This window comes from Meyerozyma guilliermondii, genomic scaffold (assembly GCF_000149425.1).
Source record: "Meyerozyma guilliermondii ATCC 6260 scaffold_1 genomic scaffold, whole genome shotgun sequence".
NCBI classification, from domain to species: domain Eukaryota; kingdom Fungi; phylum Ascomycota; class Pichiomycetes; order Serinales; family Debaryomycetaceae; genus Meyerozyma; species Meyerozyma guilliermondii.
Genome location: NW_001809800.1, coordinates 277,767 through 298,760, shown reverse-complemented (window position 1 = coordinate 298,760; position 20,994 = coordinate 277,767). Strand labels below are relative to the sequence as shown.

General features: G+C 44.2%; 13 protein-coding genes across 13 annotated transcripts; 6 read left to right on the top strand and 7 right to left on the bottom strand. All coding sequences in view use genetic code 12, as the record gives it.

Moving 5' to 3' along the window:
- Positions 1-484: 484 nt before the first annotated feature.
- Positions 485-1,591, top strand: PGUG_00174 (uncharacterized protein; the record flags this gene model as incomplete). Its single annotated transcript, XM_001486747.1, has 1 exon — positions 485-1,591. One exon carries the CDS (start codon positions 485-487, stop codon positions 1,589-1,591), a length of 1,107 nt encoding a protein of 368 aa, XP_001486797.2.
- Positions 1,592-1,683: 92 nt separating this feature from the next.
- On the bottom strand, positions 1,684-3,495 carry PGUG_00173 (uncharacterized protein; the record flags this gene model as incomplete). Its single annotated transcript, XM_001486746.1, has 1 exon — positions 1,684-3,495. One exon carries the CDS (start codon positions 3,493-3,495, stop codon positions 1,684-1,686), a length of 1,812 nt encoding a protein of 603 aa, XP_001486796.2.
- Positions 3,496-3,774: 279 nt separating this feature from the next.
- Positions 3,775-4,407, top strand: PGUG_00172 (uncharacterized protein; the record flags this gene model as incomplete). Its single annotated transcript, XM_001486745.1, has 1 exon — positions 3,775-4,407. One exon carries the CDS (start codon positions 3,775-3,777, stop codon positions 4,405-4,407), a length of 633 nt encoding a protein of 210 aa, XP_001486795.2.
- Positions 4,408-4,586: 179 nt separating this feature from the next.
- PGUG_00171 (uncharacterized protein) lies at positions 4,587-6,401 on the bottom strand (the record flags this gene model as incomplete). The annotated part of the gene is made up of 1 exon (XM_001486744.1): positions 4,587-6,401. The coding sequence occupies one exon, from the start codon at positions 6,399-6,401 to the stop codon at positions 4,587-4,589; it is 1,815 nt and encodes a 604-aa protein (XP_001486794.2).
- A 584-nt stretch (positions 6,402-6,985) lies between these two features.
- Positions 6,986-9,754, bottom strand: STE23 (metalloendopeptidase; the record flags this gene model as incomplete). Its single annotated transcript, XM_001486743.1, has 1 exon — positions 6,986-9,754. The coding sequence occupies one exon, from the start codon at positions 9,752-9,754 to the stop codon at positions 6,986-6,988; it is 2,769 nt and encodes a 922-aa protein (XP_001486793.2).
- Positions 9,755-9,929: 175 nt separating this feature from the next.
- RAV2 (Rav2p) lies at positions 9,930-11,357 on the bottom strand (the record flags this gene model as incomplete). The annotated part of the gene is made up of 1 exon (XM_001486741.1): positions 9,930-11,357. One exon carries the CDS (start codon positions 11,355-11,357, stop codon positions 9,930-9,932), a length of 1,428 nt encoding a protein of 475 aa, XP_001486791.2.
- Positions 11,212-12,387, top strand: RBF1 (Rbf1p; the record flags this gene model as incomplete). The annotated part of the gene is made up of 1 exon (XM_001486742.1): positions 11,212-12,387. One exon carries the CDS (start codon positions 11,212-11,214, stop codon positions 12,385-12,387), a length of 1,176 nt encoding a protein of 391 aa, XP_001486792.2.
- On the bottom strand, positions 11,848-12,375 carry PGUG_00168 (uncharacterized protein; the record flags this gene model as incomplete). Its single annotated transcript, XM_001486740.1, has 1 exon — positions 11,848-12,375. One exon carries the CDS (start codon positions 12,373-12,375, stop codon positions 11,848-11,850), a length of 528 nt encoding a protein of 175 aa, XP_001486790.2.
- A 103-nt stretch (positions 12,388-12,490) lies between the features above and the next one.
- PGUG_00166 (uncharacterized protein) lies at positions 12,491-15,379 on the top strand (the record flags this gene model as incomplete). The annotated part of the gene is made up of 1 exon (XM_001486739.1): positions 12,491-15,379. The coding sequence occupies one exon, from the start codon at positions 12,491-12,493 to the stop codon at positions 15,377-15,379; it is 2,889 nt and encodes a 962-aa protein (XP_001486789.2).
- A 175-nt stretch (positions 15,380-15,554) lies between these two features.
- On the top strand, positions 15,555-16,229 carry SSR1 (Ssr1p; the record flags this gene model as incomplete). Its single annotated transcript, XM_001486738.1, has 1 exon — positions 15,555-16,229. One exon carries the CDS (start codon positions 15,555-15,557, stop codon positions 16,227-16,229), a length of 675 nt encoding a protein of 224 aa, XP_001486788.1.
- Positions 16,230-16,553: 324 nt separating this feature from the next.
- On the top strand, positions 16,554-18,026 carry PGUG_00164 (guanine deaminase; the record flags this gene model as incomplete). The annotated part of the gene is made up of 1 exon (XM_001486737.1): positions 16,554-18,026. One exon carries the CDS (start codon positions 16,554-16,556, stop codon positions 18,024-18,026), a length of 1,473 nt encoding a protein of 490 aa, XP_001486787.2.
- Positions 18,027-18,071: 45 nt separating this feature from the next.
- PGUG_00163 (purine-nucleoside phosphorylase) lies at positions 18,072-19,292 on the bottom strand (the record flags this gene model as incomplete). Its single annotated transcript, XM_001486736.1, has 1 exon — positions 18,072-19,292. One exon carries the CDS (start codon positions 19,290-19,292, stop codon positions 18,072-18,074), a length of 1,221 nt encoding a protein of 406 aa, XP_001486786.2.
- A 497-nt stretch (positions 19,293-19,789) lies between these two features.
- On the bottom strand, positions 19,790-20,965 carry PGUG_00162 (purine-nucleoside phosphorylase; the record flags this gene model as incomplete). Its single annotated transcript, XM_001486735.1, has 1 exon — positions 19,790-20,965. The coding sequence occupies one exon, from the start codon at positions 20,963-20,965 to the stop codon at positions 19,790-19,792; it is 1,176 nt and encodes a 391-aa protein (XP_001486785.2).
- Positions 20,966-20,994: the final 29 nt, after the last annotated feature.

Here is a 20,994-nt window from a genome sequence, read left to right as displayed (position 1 = left end):
AGCCGATATACTGTTGGAACCGTCCGAGTATGACGTAATCAAGTACATTGTTCAGCCATAGTGGGGTTTGTGAATATCAATGCAAAGACTTCATATATAATTATAAGTTCCATCGACATTTGAGCCCATATTTATATTTAATCGAATGAGATGCAGAGGAAAGAATTAAAGCATTTCATATTACTCGAGTTTCCACAATTAATTTTCAGTTTCCACTTTAACGTTTCTTCATCTGAAAGCCTTCCCGTGTAATCGCACGACATACTTATGTAAGTCAAAAGTCTTCTATATTCACTTGAATGCATCCTCATGCAATTAGACGGTAGATACAGCAGCTTGAGGTGTACTGGTTCAGACACCTCTTTTCAGAATTGTATGTGATTTATAAAAACAACATCCACACACCACATGTCACTTACTGTCCCGATTGGTTTAAGATTCTATATCGAACGATATTATCAATCTGACCACAAAATAAACATTGATGTCGAGACGAGCCGCCAGAGGTAGGTCGCAAGTAGAAAGTACCAAAGTGGAAGGAGAAGATGTTGTAGAAGACGAAAATGATGACTTTAATGCTGATGAAGAAGACGAGGTAACTCGTTGTGTGTGTGGGAATGATGAACTCAATACCGACGGAATCAATTCTGAACTTCAAGAGTTGTTACAGAGTGAATACGGCATCAAAATAGACGTGGGTCTCTTCATACAATGTGATAAATGCTCAGTTTGGCAGCATGGTTATTGCGTGGGATTATTTATTGACGAAGACGTTCCTGATAAATACTGGTGTGAACAGTGCAAACCAGAACTACACATAATAGTCAGTGATGAAGACGGCTCCAGTGAGAATCGAACATTGTACAAACCTGTTAATGACAAACGAAAAAGATTGCTTCTCGAAACACCAACTGCAAAAAATGGGAGATCTAAATCGGCTGCTCCCCAATCCGAATCCACTTCTCTGTCGCCTTCGTTGGACACTCGTCACTCCCGTAAGGATAGGAATCGGAATTTTGACCCATACGATGAACAATTGAAAAAGGCACTCAGGGAAAGCGCCAGAGAAAGTGGACTCGCAGTGGAGAGTGGTGATGATAAAGAAAGTGGTACCAGGCGCAGACCTCGTCTGGATGCTGAGACAGTCAAACGCCAAAGGACAGAAGTGACGACGGACCATACCGATGACGGTGAGACCACAACGACTTCTAAAAAACGCACCAAGGTGACGAGAGCCAAACCAAAACCTAGACCAAAACCGAAAGAAAAAGAATCAACAGTCCAGGATGATATTTCTAGAGAGGAGCTTGTGAAGCAACCATCAAAACCCCGATTTGTCAATGACAAATCCTCGATTTACGAATTACGAAAGCGCACAGGAGCAATCCTTGAGTGGCTCGGTCGCTCTCAACTAGAATACCAGGAGGAGCGAAACAACAAAAAGATCATATTTGACTACAAGGAGAACGGTGAAGTTCCTTCCGAATCGCAAAAAGTACTCCAGAGTTTCGATGAGAACCTCGCATCCATGGAGGAGCTTACTCGTGGGATATTTGCTTGGGAAGAAAAATATGGCAAGTACGCACCATAGTTCAGCTTACTCATTTTCACTTGTCATATATTCACGAGGCAAAGTCAGTACCATATAACCATCGTTTATCTGAGTGAGTATGGTCACCTGACCTATAAAACTATTCCTTTATGGTGGGTCAGTTTTACGTTGTAATTCTTCCATGAAGCTATTGCTGGAAATGCTAACACCATCACACATAAAGCTGCAATGCAACTGTTCTTTTGAGTTTGGCCCCATGCTTGATTAATGGCTTTTCTCTCGTCGCTGCCGACCGGATAAAGCATTTGTGTAGTATAACCACCAAGATAAATCTCAGTTGCGTTGGGTTTAGCACTCTCGGGTAAATTCTTGTAAAGAGTGCTAGGGAATGTGTTGGTGTATATTGCGGCAGCCACAGCAGAACCGATCGCTCCACCGAGGTTTGACCAAAGCCCAAGAAGCGAGAGGATCATTGGAATCTCGCCAATATCTGCTGCGCATAAACCTGCAACTTCATTGCCAATGATTAAAGTACCGCCAGAAAACGCAAGGAAAATTTGACACATAATGATGTATCCAATATTAGACTCTTGACCACGAAAGCGGACCATTAGACCGGCACCAAGCATCATGAGTGGAAGTCCAAAGTAGAGGCAAGCCTTTTTGAACCTATTGACCTGACGAATGTAAAGGCCGAATAGCACTGACCAAATTACTGATCCCACAGTGTAAATTTGTGCCATATATCCTGCCATGGATACGCTCAAGTTGTACACCACGATTACAAAATTGTAATATTGAGCATCCCAGCAGTAAAAGTTGAAGAAAATGCATGCAGCAAGAACGCAGGAACCCAAGACGGTGCGGTCCCGGAACAACTGCCATTTGATAAAGTGGGTTCTTGCAAAGTACTTCTCCCATATCCCGAAGACAGGAATCAAGAGTCCACCAAGAACCACCATAATGATGAAAGTGACACTTTTGTACTCGGTTCTTCCGTATGTTTTCAAGCTAAAAGGGAGTAATAGGAGAATGAACGCAGATGACAAAACGAATGCACCCACAATATCAAAATCGTGAAAATAATGTACAATTGATTGCAACGTTGTGCGTCCTTTGTCGACCTCATTGAGAATGCCTTCTTTTTTCGCTTTCTTTTCGAAATGTTTGAATAAGACTGCAAGGGGAATAAATGTGACGGTTTGAACTATGGCAAAGGTACCGTATGCCCAACGCCAGGAGGACATTTTGATGAAGGATTGCGCAGCAAGTGGCCCGGTAAAAGCAGTGCATAGTGTTGGTGTACCAACAAAGGCATATGCTAGTCCCCTGTTACGCAATCCTGAAGCATCAGCTACGAAAACACTGAGAATAAACCCCAATGACTGGTAGCCTACCGAGTGCAAGACGTATCCAGCCGCAAATGAATCCGGACCCGTGCAAGCAGCAGACACAATTAGACCAAGAACGTACACCGATAAGACAACGAGAAATCCCTCTGCACGGCCCCAAATGGTCAATGCTCTACCGATGGGTAATTGCAACACTCCACCGATTATAGAGGACAAAATGAAAGCAGTATTTATTTGTGGTGCAGCAGCAAAATCCGCATAAGCATAATACATGATGTTCGATGCGATGGAAGACTGCAAATTTAACAAGAAGAAACATACCCAGATCCAAAGGAATGTAAAGTATACTGCAGTCTTGCTCCACACAAGAAGTGTCGCTTCCACCTTTGCGGCTCCGAGAAGAATAGCATCTTGCGGTTGGTCGGAGCTTTCGCCCCTTTCAAACTCGAGCAGATCTTCATTCTGTGCACTTGTTTTTACAGCAACCTGGGTCTTTTCTTCGTTTTGCAGCCCAGCCAACAGAGAGATTTCAGTAGGCTTGATTTGCTCAGAAATCGACGGTTCCTTCAATGCTTGATTAAAAGTTGACATGATGGTTACTTTCTGTGCTACAATATGCTACGATCTTACGAGGGCATCTTATAGTATTGCCTTAAGTCCTCGGGTCCGAAGAGGAGCTTAAATAGCTCTTCGTATATCGCACTGCATTCGCAGCATGTCAATGAGCAAATTATAACCACTATAGTCATTTCGAGCAAATTATGTATTTCCTTTTAAGGACGTATATCCCGCTTGACCCATTAAACGTGCTCAAGTATTTCTTCTTAACAGAAAAGGTTCAATTCAGGAGCTCTTATCAACATACTTACTATGCTGTCTTCAATTGAGCTGTTGGGTGAGAAAATAGCCTTGCCAAAACTTGCTTGGAAATATGACGAGTTAGAGCCATTTATCTCGGGGGAAATCAACCGGATACACTATGAGAAGCACCACCAAGCCTATGTGGATGGCTACAATAAGTCTTTTCAACAGTTGATCGAGGCTAAACTCAAAGGTGATGTGAGTAAGGTTGTTGAGTTACAGTATGCTATCAAATTTTTCGGTGGTGGCCATGTCAACCATGTTCTCTTTTGGAGAACGTTATCGCCACCTTCGTGCGAGGGTGGTGATAGACCTAGCGAAACGTCTGCTCTTGGTAAGCAAATTACGGCCCAATTTGGTTCGCTTGAGAATCTCATTAGTATTACCAATGCAAAATTGGCAAGTATCCAAGGTTCGGGTTGGGCTTTCATTGTAAAGAACCCAGAGCTTGGCTCTATTTTGGAGGTTGTAACCACTGCAAATCAGGACACCGTCGCTGCACCTTTAGTGCCACTTATCGCAATTGACGCTTGGGAACATGCATACTATTTACAGTATCAAAATGTCAAAGTGGATTACTTTAAGGCTATATGGAACGTTATCAATTGGAAGCAAGCTGAGCGTGTATTTGAGGCGATTTGATCCTTTTAGTGGTATGTATAGACCGTTAGTGCTTTCAATCTTTTATCAAGTTTTACCGCGTAGTTGAAAGATATTGTACGAGCGAATAGCAAGATTACATTTGAAAGGAGCTTAGGTCTCGTCAACTATCGTGGTATTGTTCTATATCATAATGAACATTTTCGCAACATTTTCTATTTTTACAAAAGTTCACGTAATTGGGCTTTCCTATCTGCCCTTTCTGCCAAGTGAGCTTCCTCATCGTTGGTTGCATCATATAGGTCATGGAGCCAGCTACTACTGTTAAGAACTTTGTCACCACCAAGAAGAACATTGATACTTGGATTGGACGCACTGAGTTCGTGGACTAGTCTTGCCTCTTCGTATGTAACACCTCCCTTGATATAAACAATGATATCTTGCGCTGGTTCATTGGAGTTCACATTGCCATACTGGTTTTTTACTGCGTCCGGTACCAAAGTCGAGAGCTTGGCAACAGTCTCATGTGCTTGATTGGAGGGTCGAATTATGGGGCTGAGGATATCATTGAGCACAGGTATGTATTGCATGAATACGTTATCCGGTTGTGTGCGATTATTGGAGCTATTGAAAAGCTGATTGATGCTGATCTTTTTGTTGAAAAGGTTGCTGATATTATTGGTGTTGTGTGATGAGGTTTCGAATAATCCTCCTGTGTTAAACCTCTTTCCAAACGACTTCATAAGAGAGATTTGTGACGCAGAAGGTGGAGGGGAAGTAAAGCCGGGATTCTCGAGTCTGGAGATAAACGTCTCAAGGTCAGAATATGCGTGAAATCTTGCCATATAGAGCAAGACCAACTTAATTTTATTTGTGGTCGAGCAACTAGAAGTTTCAAGAATAGACAACAAACGTGGCTTGATTGATGCTTGCGATTCCAAGTTTGATGCAATAATTTGCTGAAGTTCTCCTATTTCCCACATGTTTTGAGCTGATATATGATTGTCAATCTCGCTAATGATGTTGAGGTGTTTCAAGATATTGTTCAGCAATTTACGAAATTGAGGAAACTTGGTTAGCATATTTTTCAACTCGACCAAATTCTGCGTCTTGAGATTCTCAATCGATGACAGCTTGGTTTGCTTCTTGTAATCTTCCACATATTTTTGAAACTTATCTGTCAAGTCTCCATAATTGAGATATATAGACTCTTTGAAAAAAACATCATGCGAATCGGAGAGTGTAATTGGTTCTTTGGCCAGTTTGAGCTGCACGATATTCTTGTCTATGCCTATTATTTCGTGAATCATCGACTGATATGTCCATGGCATAAGGAGAGGTGTAATAGGGTCGCACTTTCGGTCCAATAGAAGAAGCACGGGTGGTCGGTCGGATTTCTTGTTAAGATCTTCAAAGAGATTATTGTTAGAATTCGAGTTTATGGCATAGAGAAGTTCTGAGCTCAATTTTTTGGCGGATAATGAGTTTGAGTCGAATTTGATGATTGGGCACTTTTTGAGCGAGAGCAATAAACTGATAAGACAGTTGGACTCTTCTATGAAGGGATTCGCAACATCACGGGGAATGTCCAAGGTAAACAAGTTGTCATTAATCGTCAAATAATCCTGGAACAATTCCACAACTCTTTGTACCAGCTCATAGTCGTCGGCCTCGGCAATTTGCTCTAGCTGTGACTTGTTGGCCATGTTATTGAAGAAGAGGCGATAGTTCTTGAAATGCGGATTTCTCAATTCCTTTGCCAATGCTGATATCGATGCCACTGTTGGCTTTATGTATACAATACAATTCATATGTTTCATGTAGCTAAGCTGGTCTTGATTTTCCAAAAGTTCAATCAAAACAATTTCCTGCTGAAGAAGTTGCGTTTGCGTGTAGCACATTGATACTACCGAAGTTGTAGTACGATCTAGCAATAGAACTTTTGCCAGGACATCGTTTGCATCTCCTTCTTTCTTATTCTTGAAGAAAAGCTGGTCAAAGTACGTGTCTCGTACCTTTGCTAAATTCAACGTCATGAACACTTGAGATCCGTGAAACGATTGAGAATTGGGTATAGGACTGCATACCGATCAGTAGTCTATCAAATATATTGATGGCTCTAAATCTAGTTTTAATCTACAAATGTTCCGAACTGGGATAGTAAAACTCCTTGAGCGGAGCCACAGGCGTGGGTAATCCACCCAATGGATGTGAGGACCTGTACTTTTGTAAAGTTTGTAGCTCCCCTCTGGGGTACATGCTGGGTTGCGGTTCGTCAACAGCTTTCTCAAGAACCAGTGCAAGTTTTCCAAGCACTGCGTTTTGGGTTTGTACCAATGAGTTTTCGGCTAAGTATTTCAGCACCTTGTCTGCAATCTTGCTGGTATCACTCTCGCCTTCCAACAACTCTTCAATCTTTTCGGACTCCACCTGGATGCCCTCACTGTAGAGGAAATTATTCAACGCACATTGAACAAGTTTTGCTTTAGCAACAGGAGGTACTCTCTGAGATTTCAAGTGGAGTACAGCTCTACTTGCGAGCTTGGACTCTGGATGAATTAGACTTTTGAAGAATTCAACAAATTCTTCTTGGGTAATGTTCTCTAGCTCACCAGCATGTTTAGCCCTTGGCTTCAAAATCGTAATATCCATCAGCTATCGCCTCCCAGAAACGCGATACTTCTTCGCTCAAATTCTTCAACTTCGTCAACTTCTTATCCTTAAGGGCTTGCTTGAAACCATCGAATTGTTCGGCAGTAAGCTCGTTCACATATACCGAGAAACGTTTCAAAAATTCCTCGATTCTGTATTCCAAGTAAGAGGTCAGACGCTCTGACTGGATCAAGATCCTGAAACCGATAGCCGTGCGTGAGAGACGCACACCCGAGAATACAACATAACCAAGTTGTTCCTTAGTTCTGAGTTGGTTGAAACAAGGTTCGTGCATGATCGTCTCAAGCAAATCGGTGAGGGTTCTTTTCCGAATATCACTCAAAGAGTTCTCTATTTGAATGTAATACTCAATACAAGAGTTCACATTCTTCTCATCCATCAAGTCCATTTCGACTCTTACCGTTTCACCAGGTTGGAGTATGTGTGACTGGAGCCTAACGACATTGTCAATATCATTTTTCGAAGCTCCAATAGCTCTAACGTTCCTGAATTCGGAATCAATGCTCGAGCTGATTCCGCATGCCTTTTCATAGCTGAAGTTACCCTGAATGTGGGCTTCACCGAACAATCCCAGCTCCCAAACCTTGGAACAAAACAAGCCGAACCCCTCAAAATCAACGTTATTTTGCAAAACTTTTACTCTATCTTCATGAGTGTACGTTTTATCGTTCATTATCACTGACATGTGAGTTCCAATTTGAATGTAGGGGACGTTATACCCGAAATTAGTCAAGTCCTGAATCATCTTGTATTTCAATGTCTCAAATCGATCCTTTTTGGGAACGAATGATTTGATCTTTGAAAGAACCGTTTCCAACAAGACAGGTAATTTGTCGTTGTACCCACTAACCTTGACCAACAAGCCATCTCTCCAGTGGCTGAGTTTGAAAGACATGCCCACCAAGGAAGCATAATAAACAATATCAGTCAATTCATCAGCGACAAGTTCTGCCATTAACATTGAAAAAACCGATGACTTGCAATCAGTGTTAGTGTCAGGCAAATGCAAGAGAATCTCAATTGTACCCTTGGGAACTAAGAACTGATCATCTTGTTTGAACCAAACCTGGAATTTAGAGGTATCTGATATTAAGAAAGGATGCTTCAATGGCTTCTCCAGCTTTTTATTTGCAACATCAAAGTTCTTGGGAATGAAAGGATTCGGACGTGGGAAATGGAATCTGTCGTTTTTCGCAGCCAGCTTGGCACGCTCCAACAACGATGAGTCTATAGTAGATAAGGAGTAGTCAGTTCCGTACCACTTTTCTTTCATGTCGAGTCCTTCCAACTTTTTCGAAATCAAGGTGATTCTGGCATTCTCTGGAAAAAGATATGAGCCAAATTTGGTTATAGCCTCTGGATCAAATTTGCGATTGATTGAAGAACTCAAAAGATGAGTGGGTGGTATGAATGAATTGTCCCAAAATTTGTATAAGCTGCTACTCATTTTCGAAACCGTTGAAGCAGCACCTTTCTTTTGGCGGAATTTGAAGTCAATTTCTGACATCAACTTGATTTCTTCCCATAACCACTTTTGCGGTTCTTGAGTAGTGACCATGGAGATATACTCAAATACATTGACCACAATGTCTTGCCAATGGTCCAACCCAGCAGGAGTCAATTCGAACTCAATGATAAATAAAGAGCTTCCTTGGCACACCTTCATATTTCCAGCAGAAAGTTCATTAACCCAACTCTTTTCTTTAAGATAATGCAAAAGCGAGCCGGAGCTTTCGTGGCCCAACAAGTGCGAGAAGTATCCCGAGGGCTTACTCTCCCAGTATTCTTCTTGATCGTCAGGTATCATAAAGTTGAGTTCCAACTTGTTGCTATCCATAATCGGCTTGGCTTGCACAAGCTTGCCCAATTGTTCAGGAGCAAATATAACCGAGCCTTCATAATCTGGTCTTGAGAGGGACTTGTTAGGTATATCAGAGTAAAGATCAGAAACCCAAGTAGAAAGTGTATCTAAGTCTTCCTTACCCAACACAACCAAGCTCATCAAATTGGAGGAGTACTGGTTCAGGTGAAAGTCGATTAAGACATCTCTAACGTTCTTTCCTTGAGCTATTGGCTCTTCATGTAAAGTGTGGAAATTTCCGGTAGAGAAGCCAGAATATGGGTGAGATGGATTGCTGGTCAGTTTTTCTAGCTGGTAAAGTCTCCACATGTCGTTTTGCAAGTTCTTCTTATTTTCTGAATCTACTGCTCGGATCTCACGATCTTTACACGATTTACTGAACAAAGGTGCAATAAAGAACTGAGCAAACCGATCCAATGCGCCGAGAAAATGCCCTGAGCCCACCTCGAAGTAGTAGTTGGTATGCTCAGCAGCAGTATAGGCATTTGAGTGGCCAGAATGTTTTGCCAAATAGCTTGAATATTCATTTTCTTCAGGATATTTTTTTGTGCCCATGAACAAGAGATGTTCACAAAAATGAGCAAGGCCAGATACCTCATATTTTCTGTCTGCAAAGGCACCTACATTGACATCGAGTGAGGCAGCAGACTTGTCGGTAGTTGGGTCATGAATTACCAACGCGTGAAGGTCATTTTGAAGCTTTATGAGACGGTATGAACGGTCGTCTAGAAGTGGTTTTTCTATGGTTGTGGTGTCAGCAAGTACACGGAAGTTGGCGAGTGTAGGCATGGAGGCAGAAGATAAGATACGTTTTCCCAGCAAAAATATAGGTTTTGTGTACCTCGCTAGAACCATAAACTTGTTGCGGGCAAAATAACTAGCGAGGTAGACCAGGACACCGAAACATGGGGAAGATTAGACGAGAGATGAATGGGGTTAAGTATGTATTATGAGTGTTTGTGTATGATTGTGGGTGTTTGTGTATGATTATGAGTGTTCGTGTATGATTATGAGTTGGTGTGACTGCGACTCATTCAGTTACTTCACTTTTTTCACTTTTCGTTAAGGCCATTATAGTATCGATGTTTTCGAGAAACGTTCCAACCAAGTAGGCAATGCTATCAAGTTTGGTGAAAACACTCACCAACACCGGGTCGGGGCTGGAGACTTCTATTTTCTTGTTGATCATTACCACCAGGTTGTTATAGGTGACACACTTGGTGACGTAGTCTATAGGGTCATAGCGATGCTTGAGCAGCAAATGCAGTAGAACATTTCCAAAAATCGTTGGAGTGGACGGACGACCAGCCGCGTTGACCGAGTTGTCGCCAGTATGATTGTGACTTATGTCATTTAGTCGCAGTTCGATATCGGCCATATTCAATGGCTGCGAAGGCACTATTGGAGTCAGAGCCGTTGATACCGTCGATTTAGTGGAAGCCGGAAGCCTCATTTCGTCACGAACATTGTCCACGTAGGACTTTCCTGACCTCGGATCGATTTCGCTCCATGGCTTTTCCTTGACAATGTGGAGGTGCTTTAAATCAATGCACACTTCGGCTCTGGTAACGTAGAGATCCACGGCAATGTTAGGTGTAAGTTCTGGCTCAAAAGATGTGGCAGGAGTGACATTGAGCGGAAAGATGAGGGCGGGGTCGCTGGGGATTTGAAGACTATTTCTTGCCACTTCCAAGTGGGAAAGGAGGTTGCGGAACGTATCTGAGAGCTGTCTATGGTTGTGCGCAGCTTGATGAGGAGAACAAGGCGAACAAAGAAACGCCGACGAGTCGTTTATGACAGAGTGGGCAGCATCTATAGCGGATCTTGCTGCAGAGACCTGTTTCAACACCACTGGTTTTCGAAGCACAAGTTTATTTAATACCTTGTTGAAATGAGGCTCTTTCAATTGCACTGCCAATTGGGTAATATAGTCACCATCTCTGGTCATAATTCCTTTTATGGCCTCCAGTTTCGTAGAAGACACCGGAAGCTTGATGGGAGGTCCACGTTCTTGGTGCTGGCTCAGATCTGGCACCAGAGGAGCGTTATATTTGAGAAGATTGGAACATATTTGTAGAGCTTCAGCGACGTGGGGAAGCTCGGGAATAATGATGGAGGAAACATACCAGTGTATTTCTGTGTCAGAATGTTGCTGCTGTAGGGCACGGAGCGCCGTGGAAGACATGCCAAAATTAGAGAAGCTGCCAGTAGGAGTTAGAAGCAGAGAGTAGGTTCGCACAGCTGGGGTAAGAGACTGCAGAGAAGGAGCAGAGCAGACGAGGCAAGTATACTGCATACGGCAGCAGCGCGCTATGGCCTTTGGTGCTCCTGCCCGCGTACTTTTCGTCCCGTGTACTTTTCCTCCCGCGAATCCCAACCCCCCCGTTGTTGTCGACCATATCTCCTGCACAACTATACAACACCAGTGCAGGAAGCCATACACACAGGACCCCACCATGCTGGCCCCTTCGACTTCTAATGAACGTACCACCGCAGGTTCTCGTCCCGACTACCTGAGCGCCGCAGCTACCGCCGCCGCCGCGGTCCTGGCCTCGAACGCCGGAATGTTGGGCGATGAACATGGACACTACAATCCGTATCCAGTTCTACAACAACAACAACAACAACAACAGCAGCAACAACAGCAACAGCAACAGCACCACGCGCACGTTGGTCATGCGCAGGTAGCCCACCATGGCCAGCACCCTGGTCAGTTACAACAGCTCCATACTCTCCAGCAATTGGGCGGAGAATTCGAGACAGCCGGTCCCAGCCAAGATGGAGTGCTCCAGAGTCGTTATATCGAGAACGAGATCATCAAGACGTTTCCAAGCAAGGCCGAGCTCGTCAAGTACGTGAAAAATGTGCTCAACGATTCGGAGCAATGTAAGATTGTCATCAACTCGTCGAAACCCAAGGCGGTGTACTTCCAGTGTGAGCGGTCTGGATCATTCCGGACCACCGTCAAGGATGCTAGCAAGAGACAGAGAGTGGCATATACCAAGCGGAACAAGTGTGCGTACAGATTGGTCGCCAACTTGTATCCGCAAGAAAAGGACAAGAAGCGCATCAAAAAGGGCGAAGATGGCTCGATTGACGATAAGCTCAACGACTATTCTGGCATTACCAGTGCCGATACCGGCGAGATGTGGGTGTTGCGGATGATCAATCCTACCCACAACCATCCTCCGGAACCTTCGTCGTCCAAGAAGAAGCGCCTGAAATTCACTCGTACTTTGGTCCAAAAACCATTGCACCGCGACCCTTCGGCCTACGGCCACGATATGGTGCTGCTCCCAGTGCACTCGCACCTTCTGCAGCACCCCCAGCTTCACGATGGCCATACCCCATCGGTAAATGACGCTGCCGTCATCGCAGCTATGGCGGCCACACCTGATGTGTCCATGCATCATCAGGCAAACCCACCCGTGGACCCCAACATCGACCCCAACGTCGAGGAGCAAGACCATGCCCATGGTCTCCACTAGTGTATTTTAGTGTATTTTAGGGTAAATATGTTTCTATGTTATCGTTTTTAATTATCAGCCTTTTGCACCCATTTTTCGCGAACTCTAAAGCAACTTTTCCCTAATGGTATTCTCCATGTTCCAGCGTGCAAAACAAAAGTTAGCCCAAACTACCGGCTGGGAAAGACTAAACCGGGGCTCAGTACCTGCCACTGAAGACCCCACTGACTCAAGTCCGCTTTTGAATGCCCCAGATGTCCCGCCCACAAACTCACACCAATCGCTCCTGGTCCCTGAATCTCACAATTCTACCTCCACAAAGTCGCCTCTGCCGGACCCATTTCCTCAAGTTTCAGAGCCTACAATCACCACCCATTCAGACCGTTTCCGTGCTCGTCCAGCAATAATTTCCCGCCAAGCATCTCACTCATCTCGAACATCCCGAACGTCTCGCAAACCATCAATTCCCTACACTATCAATGGGCCCATAAATGTCAATCCAGGCGACCAAGCGTACACGTCGATCACAGACTCAGTGCCTCCAACTACCGCAGAATCTCAATTGCAGCGACTGTTCACCGAAGCAGAGCCAGATGAACTTCAGCCGCTCCTCAATCGACTGAGAGGAAACTCATACTCAGTGCAATCGGTGGTAGTCCAGCCGCCCGAAACGGAGTCATGGAAATCCTACTTTGCTAACTACTATTCAAACTTTACTCTTGAATCCCATAAGGGCATAGTGACCACGGTGATGATTCTACTTCTTTTGTTCCTTTTTTTCTACTTGACTTATAACCAGCTGGATAGTCTTGCAGTCCAGGCCATCGAGCCTTCGATCCACAGCATCTCAATACTAAAAGTACACGGCGACGGCGTCGACTTTCATGTTACTGGCTCACTTTGTGTGAATTACGACAACATCTCCAACCTCTTTTATCGTACTTTTATGAAGTTGGGGTCTCTTCTTTTAGGAAGTGTGATTATAATTCCCCAGGGTCCAGTTAGGTTGACGGTGGACCTAGTTTCAGACACCAATTTCGAACCTTTGCATGTTTTGAACATCTTTCCTCCGGAATTGCAAGTGGATGTTTTGAATAAAAGAATCACCGAGATCGATTTTATTTCAAAAACTGATGTCATAAAGGAAAACGTTGTCGAGTTGGCAAACAGAGCACTTGCGGTCCAAAACGATTCCATTTCTTTCTCTTGTCAAGGAACCGTAGATCTGCTTGTGAAAACAAGCTTGTTTCAATACGAGACTCAAAATGTACGTTTCAATGAAACAGTTCAGTTGCTGAAAAACGACCTCGAGCCTGAGGTGGTCATAGAAAACCTCAAAGTGGCTCAGAATGGAAACAAATTCGACGTGAAATCCAACATAACGATTCAGAATAACCTCCCCATGAATTTCGCCCTTTACCCCATCAACTGGGATATCTTACTAGATGGGTGCCATGAGCCATACCAAGTAGGCTCGTGGACCAGTCAAAACATAAGCGTGAAGCCCAATTCGCCAATACTGGTTCAAATCGAAGGAAATGTGGGTGAAATTGCCGAACAGTTGCTAGAGCCTTGTGAAAATGGACTCTCAAGCATTAATGAGTTGGTAAAAAGATATGCTGCTGGTCAGCCAATAGATGTGCACCTTCGAGCGAGCGATGAAAACGACAATCTCCCTTCGTGGTTCTTGTACATTGCTCATAACGTCAACTACAGATTTCTGTTTGAACCAGTCTTGCCCCAAGTTAAACCTCCAAGAATTTCTGTCAAGGAACTGACCATCGAGATTCCGTCAGCCAAAGACACCCTTTCTGCCTTTATGAATGCAAATACATCCTTCGAAGTCGATATTCCTTCGGGATATGATATCGAGGGTAAAGTGCTGCAATTGTCTACAACGTACGACTTGCGCAAGGAGAATGATTCGATAGCTCAAGGAAAAGCTAGGCATTTTTTGAACTGGACGTACTCTGAAAATGTGGTAACTGTTGACGCCGATACGGAGGAAGATAAGCTTGTGATATTGGACCCCGCATATGTTGGAAGCCTCTTCAGCAGCTATGTAAATGGTCACCTAGCGGCTAACTTGTCGCTAAACACAACTTTCAATGATGTTCATGTTGATCTTCCGATTCTTTCTACTGTGCTTGACGACATAACCGTGGCTATACCTTTAACCCTAAGCCCAGATATTGAATACTTGCCTACACTCAAAGGATGGAATGTTACAATCATCAACATATTTCTACTTGATACTACGGAGGATACAGTTCAAGTTAGTATCGATTTCCAAGTGCTTAATCCCACAAACTACTCGTTGGAAATTCCCAAAGAGACCATTGGATGCGACGTCCTTTTCAACGATACCGTCTTGGGGTATGCGGAGGTGAGTGACCTCTATGTTCCGAACCAGGATGGTGGGTTTGACTATACGGCCGTGGCAGTGTTGAATGTACCGTCACCCATGAGCCGAGTGAACCTTGAACTTTTTGTCAGTGAATTTGTCTCTGGAGTGAAAAATTTGTCGTTGGGATTCCAAGGAAGAAAAGACAAAAGATCAAAGAATCAGGGACTTCAAGATTTGATTGGCAATATCCAAGTTGAAGATGTGGAATTGCCCAGTATAGGATTCGATGCAACTAACGAATCTCCAAATCCATTCTTGCTCGAATCGGTGATTCATGTTTTAACGTCCGAAGTTGAACTTACGCTCTACAACCCAGTCAACAATACCGAGCTACTAGTTACAATTCTACAAGCAGAAGCGTCCTACGATGGAACATCTTTGGGTCATATTGAACATCACGAAATGTTAATGGTACCTCCAGGAGTGTATAAAACTCCACGGATCAAGCTTGACATTAACCAAGGTGTAGGTATGGATATCCTACGCCGAGCCATTGACGGAACTCTACGGGTGAATGTCACTGCAGTTTTTGACACAACCATACAGCAATTTTCGCTCCAATTACTCTACCATGGTCAAGGATTAGCAGCCAAGGTTCGGCTCTAATGTGCAACCTTGCGCGCCCAAATAGGGCAATCACCAACTCGCCGCCGGCACACAGCCCCGGTCTAGACCAGGAATTCCTGCACACAGGTGCTAAAATTAGCAGGTCGTTTGTTTGGACAAAAATTCACCACCTTTTCCGTCTTGTTTAATCAACACATTTTGTCTATCGCTAAAAATGCAGAGTTCCATGTTGAGAGTTTCCGCTTTGATTGCATTGGCAACTTACATTCAAGGTGCAGTTGCTGCTCCTCCTGCTTGTTTGTTGGCTTGTGTTTCCCAAGTTGAAAAGAAGAGTGACTGTACTGGATTGAATGACTTGAGTTGTATTTGCTCCAAGAACTCTAAGGCTGTCGAGGACTGCTTGAAGAAGATCTGCCCAAATGACACCAGTGATGATGCAATTAGTGCTTTCGAGTCTTCTTGTGACGGTTACAGCAAGGATGTGAGCTCGTCTTCCGAGTCGTCCTCCGCAACCTCCTCTGCTGCTTCGTCGTCCGAGGCTGCCTCGTCTTCTGCTGCTTCGTCGTCCGAGGCTGCCTCGTCTTCTGCTGCTTCATCTGCTGCTTCGTCTGCTGTCTCGTCTGCTGTTTCATCCGCTGCTGCATCTTCCGAGGCTGCATCCTCTGCTGCCGCTTCGTCTGCTGCCGCTTCATCCACTTTCAGCTCCGTCGTTGAGTCCGTTGTCACTTCTTCGGAGGCTCCTGAATCTGTTGCTGGTGTGTCCACTGTTGCCTCCAGCTCTGCTTCCTCTGCGGTTGCCGTATCTCAACACTCTGCCGGTGCTGCTGATGCCACTGGCTTCTCGGTGGGTGCCATGCTTGCCGGATTGGTTGGTGTTGCCTTGTTATAAAAAGTTTAGCTATATAACTTTCGTTACGTCCCTTTGATTTCTGATATCCATTATTGAGCTAGTGTAGTGAATTCCGAGTAAATGACAATTGCAGTTTCAACAAAAGTACTAGGGTAGGTCCGGCATGCCGGTTACTTCACCACAGCAGTACACCCACACCCCACACACCACGCCCTCGCCGAGGTGGTTGCACGCCGCGAATATGGTCCGCGGAGCCCCGCGGGCCCATCTAGTCTTAAAGAATCCAATTTGCAACAACTCAAAATTACGAGCAACCTTTTCAACTACCCAATATTTTCACACTTAATAGCATATTTGTAAGACATGCAACACCACAAAGTCCATGCCAAGGCAATGGCAGCCATTCCGTACACTTTATATCACGGAACGTTTATTCATACTCCCGAACTTGATCGTTTAGAAATAATGAATAATGCTTTAATAGGAGTTAATCAGAAAGGGGAAATCGACTTTGTTAGCTCTGAGTACGCAGGAGGCAGTCAAGAAGAGGCTATTATGTTTTTTGAGCAGAAAACAGGTGAATCACATAGTCAATTTAAATATGTGGATACCTCCAAAGATCCATTAAAGTTCTTCCTTCCAGGATTTATAGATACACACATCCACGCGTCGCAGTACCCCAATGCTGGAATTGGTCTCGAGTCGCTGCTTCTCGACTGGTTGACAGATTATACTTTTCCCATGGAAGACCAGTTCACAGACACAAACAGTGCTAAGATAGAACTTGCTAAGAAAGTCTACAGTAAGGTGATTGACCGAACCTTACGAAGCGGTACCACTTGCGCATCATACTTTACTACTACCGATCCTCATACTTCCAATATTTTTGCCGATTTATGCTTGAAAGCTGGACAAAGAAGCTTTGTGGGGAAAGTCTGCATGGACCACAACGAAACGTACCCTAGCTACGAAGAAAGTTTCGAAGAATGCCAGGACTCAATGAGCTCTATGGTCAAGTACATCTCTTCTATTAATCCACACAATGAGACCTTGGTGCGCCCCATTGTCACTCCACGGTTTGCTCCAGTGTGTTCTCGCAAACTATTAAAATGGCTTGGATCTTTTGCTTCAGAACACAACTTGCCCATCCAGACACATATTGGTGAAAACAAGAACGAGATTAAACTTGTGGCCGATTTGTTTCCTGAATGTGACAACTATGCTTCAGTCTACTCCGACCATGACCTCCTCACGAACACCACCATCTTGGCTCACGCTGTACATTTGACCAAAGCTGAACGGCTGTTGATCAAAAAACATCTGTGCTCAGTTTCACATTGCCCTACTTCGAACTCGTTTCTCACCAGTGGAGAAGCACCCGTTAAGCAGTACTTGCATGAAGACAAGATCAATGTATCATTAGGCACTGACGTTTCTGGTGGATTTGACTCATCCATACTTACTATTATTCGCCAGGCTATCTTGGTTTCACATCATTTGGCCATGAAATCAAACGATGAAACCGACGTCAAGCTCACCATTCCTGAGGCCATCTTCATGGCCACGAAAGCCGGTGCAAAGGCTGTTGGTTTAGAACATCAAATTGGCACATTTGAAAAGGGGAAGCGATGGGATGCGCAATTGATAGACTTGAACTCGCCCAACTCAATCATAGACATTTTTGATTGGCAAATTAAGAAGGACCGAAAGAGTATGAGTGATCTTTTAGGCAAGTGGATTTTTAGCGGAGATGATAGAAACTGCATCAAAGTTTGGTGTAATGGTAGACTAGTTGTTGACAAGACTGTGGATGAATGGGTGTTCATCAAGCACTAATAGATTTATTGGGTAATTTTGGTAATTAATAATGAATTTTTGGTATCATGCTACACCGAAGCTCTCCTTTCCAAAGTCTGGAGTTCCACCAAGGGTGCCGTAAATATCTCCAATGTAATTATCTGGCACGTACTTTGTACCTTTTTCGTAAACATCGTCCCAGTTCTCGATAACATCGTGAACAAATGGCAATCCAGCCTTGACCAAGTTGGTCAAAGAAGCACCGATTCCACCTTGGTCTGCCTCGGTGAAAAATTTGACGGTATTGTTAGCCATGGATGGAGGAGGCACGGCAAAGTCAGAAATGGTTCTCATAACGACAATTCTTTCGTAGTCAACCAATCCATACTGATCCATTCTAGTAAGAGCCTCCAATGAAGCATTGTCTTCTTGTGCAGTGGAACAGTAAATTCCACTTCCGTTCGTCATCAACTTGGTAAAGTTTGAGAAGTATTCGTCCAAGAGAGGGCCGCTGAAGTAGTTGTCAGATGTTAAAACATCACATTTGGCAATGAAAGGTTCCTTCTTGGCAGCCTCTTCTTTGTACAAGGCTCTAAATTTCGCATTTTGCTTGGTGCCCTTGTCCAACTCCACTTTACTAGCCAAGTCCACAGCTCTGTCACGGAGCTTTTCGTTCAATTCGAATACCTCAGTACCGTAGACGTTCTTAGGGTAAGTGAAAGGGTTTTTGGTACCGTAAGCAAAATATCCAGTGTTCCAGTCTGGGTTGGTTTTCTCAACCTCTCTGGGGTCAATTTGGTATTCCAATCCTACCTGGACAGCATACTTGGCAAAAGTGACTCCCCCAAGGGTAGTATACTCGGGCATACCCCCAGCGATACCAGCAATCAAAAAGTAAGTCTTGGTCAAGTCGAACAATGGAGACAAGGACAAGGCGGTGATGGAAGCAGCAGCATTGATTTCTCCCTCACCAGTTGTCACCTGACAAATGGAATAGTTGGTTGTGCAGTGAACAGTAGGGTAAATAGGAGAAAGACCAGGAAGAGTAATGTTGTGCTTGAAATCAAGCAGTTCGAGCCATGGATCTCTTTCCAATTCAAACATAGAAATTACCACCACCTTGGGCTGGAACAAAGCATAATGACTACCGTAACTGGTCTGTAAATCATTGTTGTCGGACTCATCCTGCTCGATGTGGGTAGCGGTGACATTAGCACGTTCAGTGGTATTGTCTCTCTTGAAGAGAAGCGGCTGCGCAACAGCAGTGGCTGCAATTGCCAAAGTAGTTAAAATTGAAAACTTCATCAAAATCTTGGCGAATGTTGGATTCGCGTTCCTTTTATAGTGTCAATGGCCCCCCTGAACCAACCTGAACCTACGGCACTGAGTTACGGCATCGCGGCACGGCATCGAGGTACCTTATCTGAGTTTATTTAATATCCGTTTTAGGTAAATGATCGCACTAATTGGGATGGCGCATCAAAATATGCTGCACGGTAAATGTGTCAACGATGAGAGGTGAAGGATTTGGAATGGTTAAGCGGGTTGCACTCACTTGCGGAATGACTTAGAATGTAGGAAAGTAAGCAAAAAACAAAGAAGGACGAAAAAAACAGTGGAAAGAAGGTTTATTGAGATGAGGTACTCGAGCCGCATTCGTTTCATTTAGAAGCCGCTTGAATTCTAAATCTCAAAATCGACCTTCGAGACAAAAAAAACCGGCGAAGGCTAAAAGGTTTAGCCCTTTCTATTGGTTCTGAAGCACCACCAGTAGTCTCGTGATCAATTCTCCACATATTCTCTTAATGAACTCCGTATTTCTTGCGTCCGTATGGCGGTTTCTGCCCCAAACGACCAACAATGTCCCCAACGTAATTCAGAGCCGCGTACTTGCCATCTCTGTAATCTGAACCCCAGCGATCCACTATATCTTGAACGATAGGCCATCCTGCAATGTAGAGATTATCTAATGCATGGTCAAAGCCTCCTTTGGGGTAATGCAAAAAGAAATCTAATGGGTCCATTCCCGCGGGGCTCCGCGCAAAGTTGGAGATGGACCTCATTACGATAATTCTCAGAAAGTCGATGCGCCCGGCCGTGGCCATTCGAAGAAACGCCTCAAGAGTGGCATTTTCTTCTTGTGCCGATGCACAGTACACAGCTGTGCCATTGGTAAGCATGTGTGAGTAATCTGTAACGTAGTTTGCGAGCACCTCGCCGGTGAAATATCCATCACTAGTAGTCACATCGCATGCCTTGATAGATGGTGGAGAGTTTGCCAGTGGATAGTTGTATAGTTTGCGAAGCGCCTGATTATCGGTGTCCCCAAGTTTTAATTGACCAGTGTATTGTTCTGCGATTTTCATCACATGGGTTCTAAGATTGTCGTTCAATTCGAACAGTTCTGTCCCGTATACTGCTTTAGGATAAGTCCAAGGATCTTTTGTCCCATATGCAAAATAACCAGATGTCCAGTTGGAGTAGGATTCCGATAATTCCTTGGAATCGATTTGAAACAGTAGTCCAACCTGAATTGCAAACCTTGCAAACGTCACCGATCCCGTGGTGACTTGTGACGGTTCCCCACCAGCAATTCCCGCCAATAACCAGTAAGTTTTAGTCAAATCAAATAAAGGCGATGAAACAAGAAATGCCATAGAAACAGCAGCATTTATCTCTCCTTCTCCTGTGGTGAACTGACATATATCATAGTTATCAGTGCATCTGATATAGGGCGATGTGGATGCAAGACCTGGTATTTCCAACCTATGTTCAAAATTCATGCGTGATGTCCAAACCTCTTCCTCTGGCTTAAACATCGACACTATAAAGACCTTCGGAGACTTCACGGCTGGAGCCATTAGGGTTGAAGCTGAGCTTTCTGGCCTGTCGTTTTTTATTCCAAACGGCACCTGAAGCGCTTGAGCGGCAGAAACCATGAATAGGAGAGGCAAGACCACTAACATGACCACTACCATATCCACTCAAATTACCTTTTGTTGTCAAT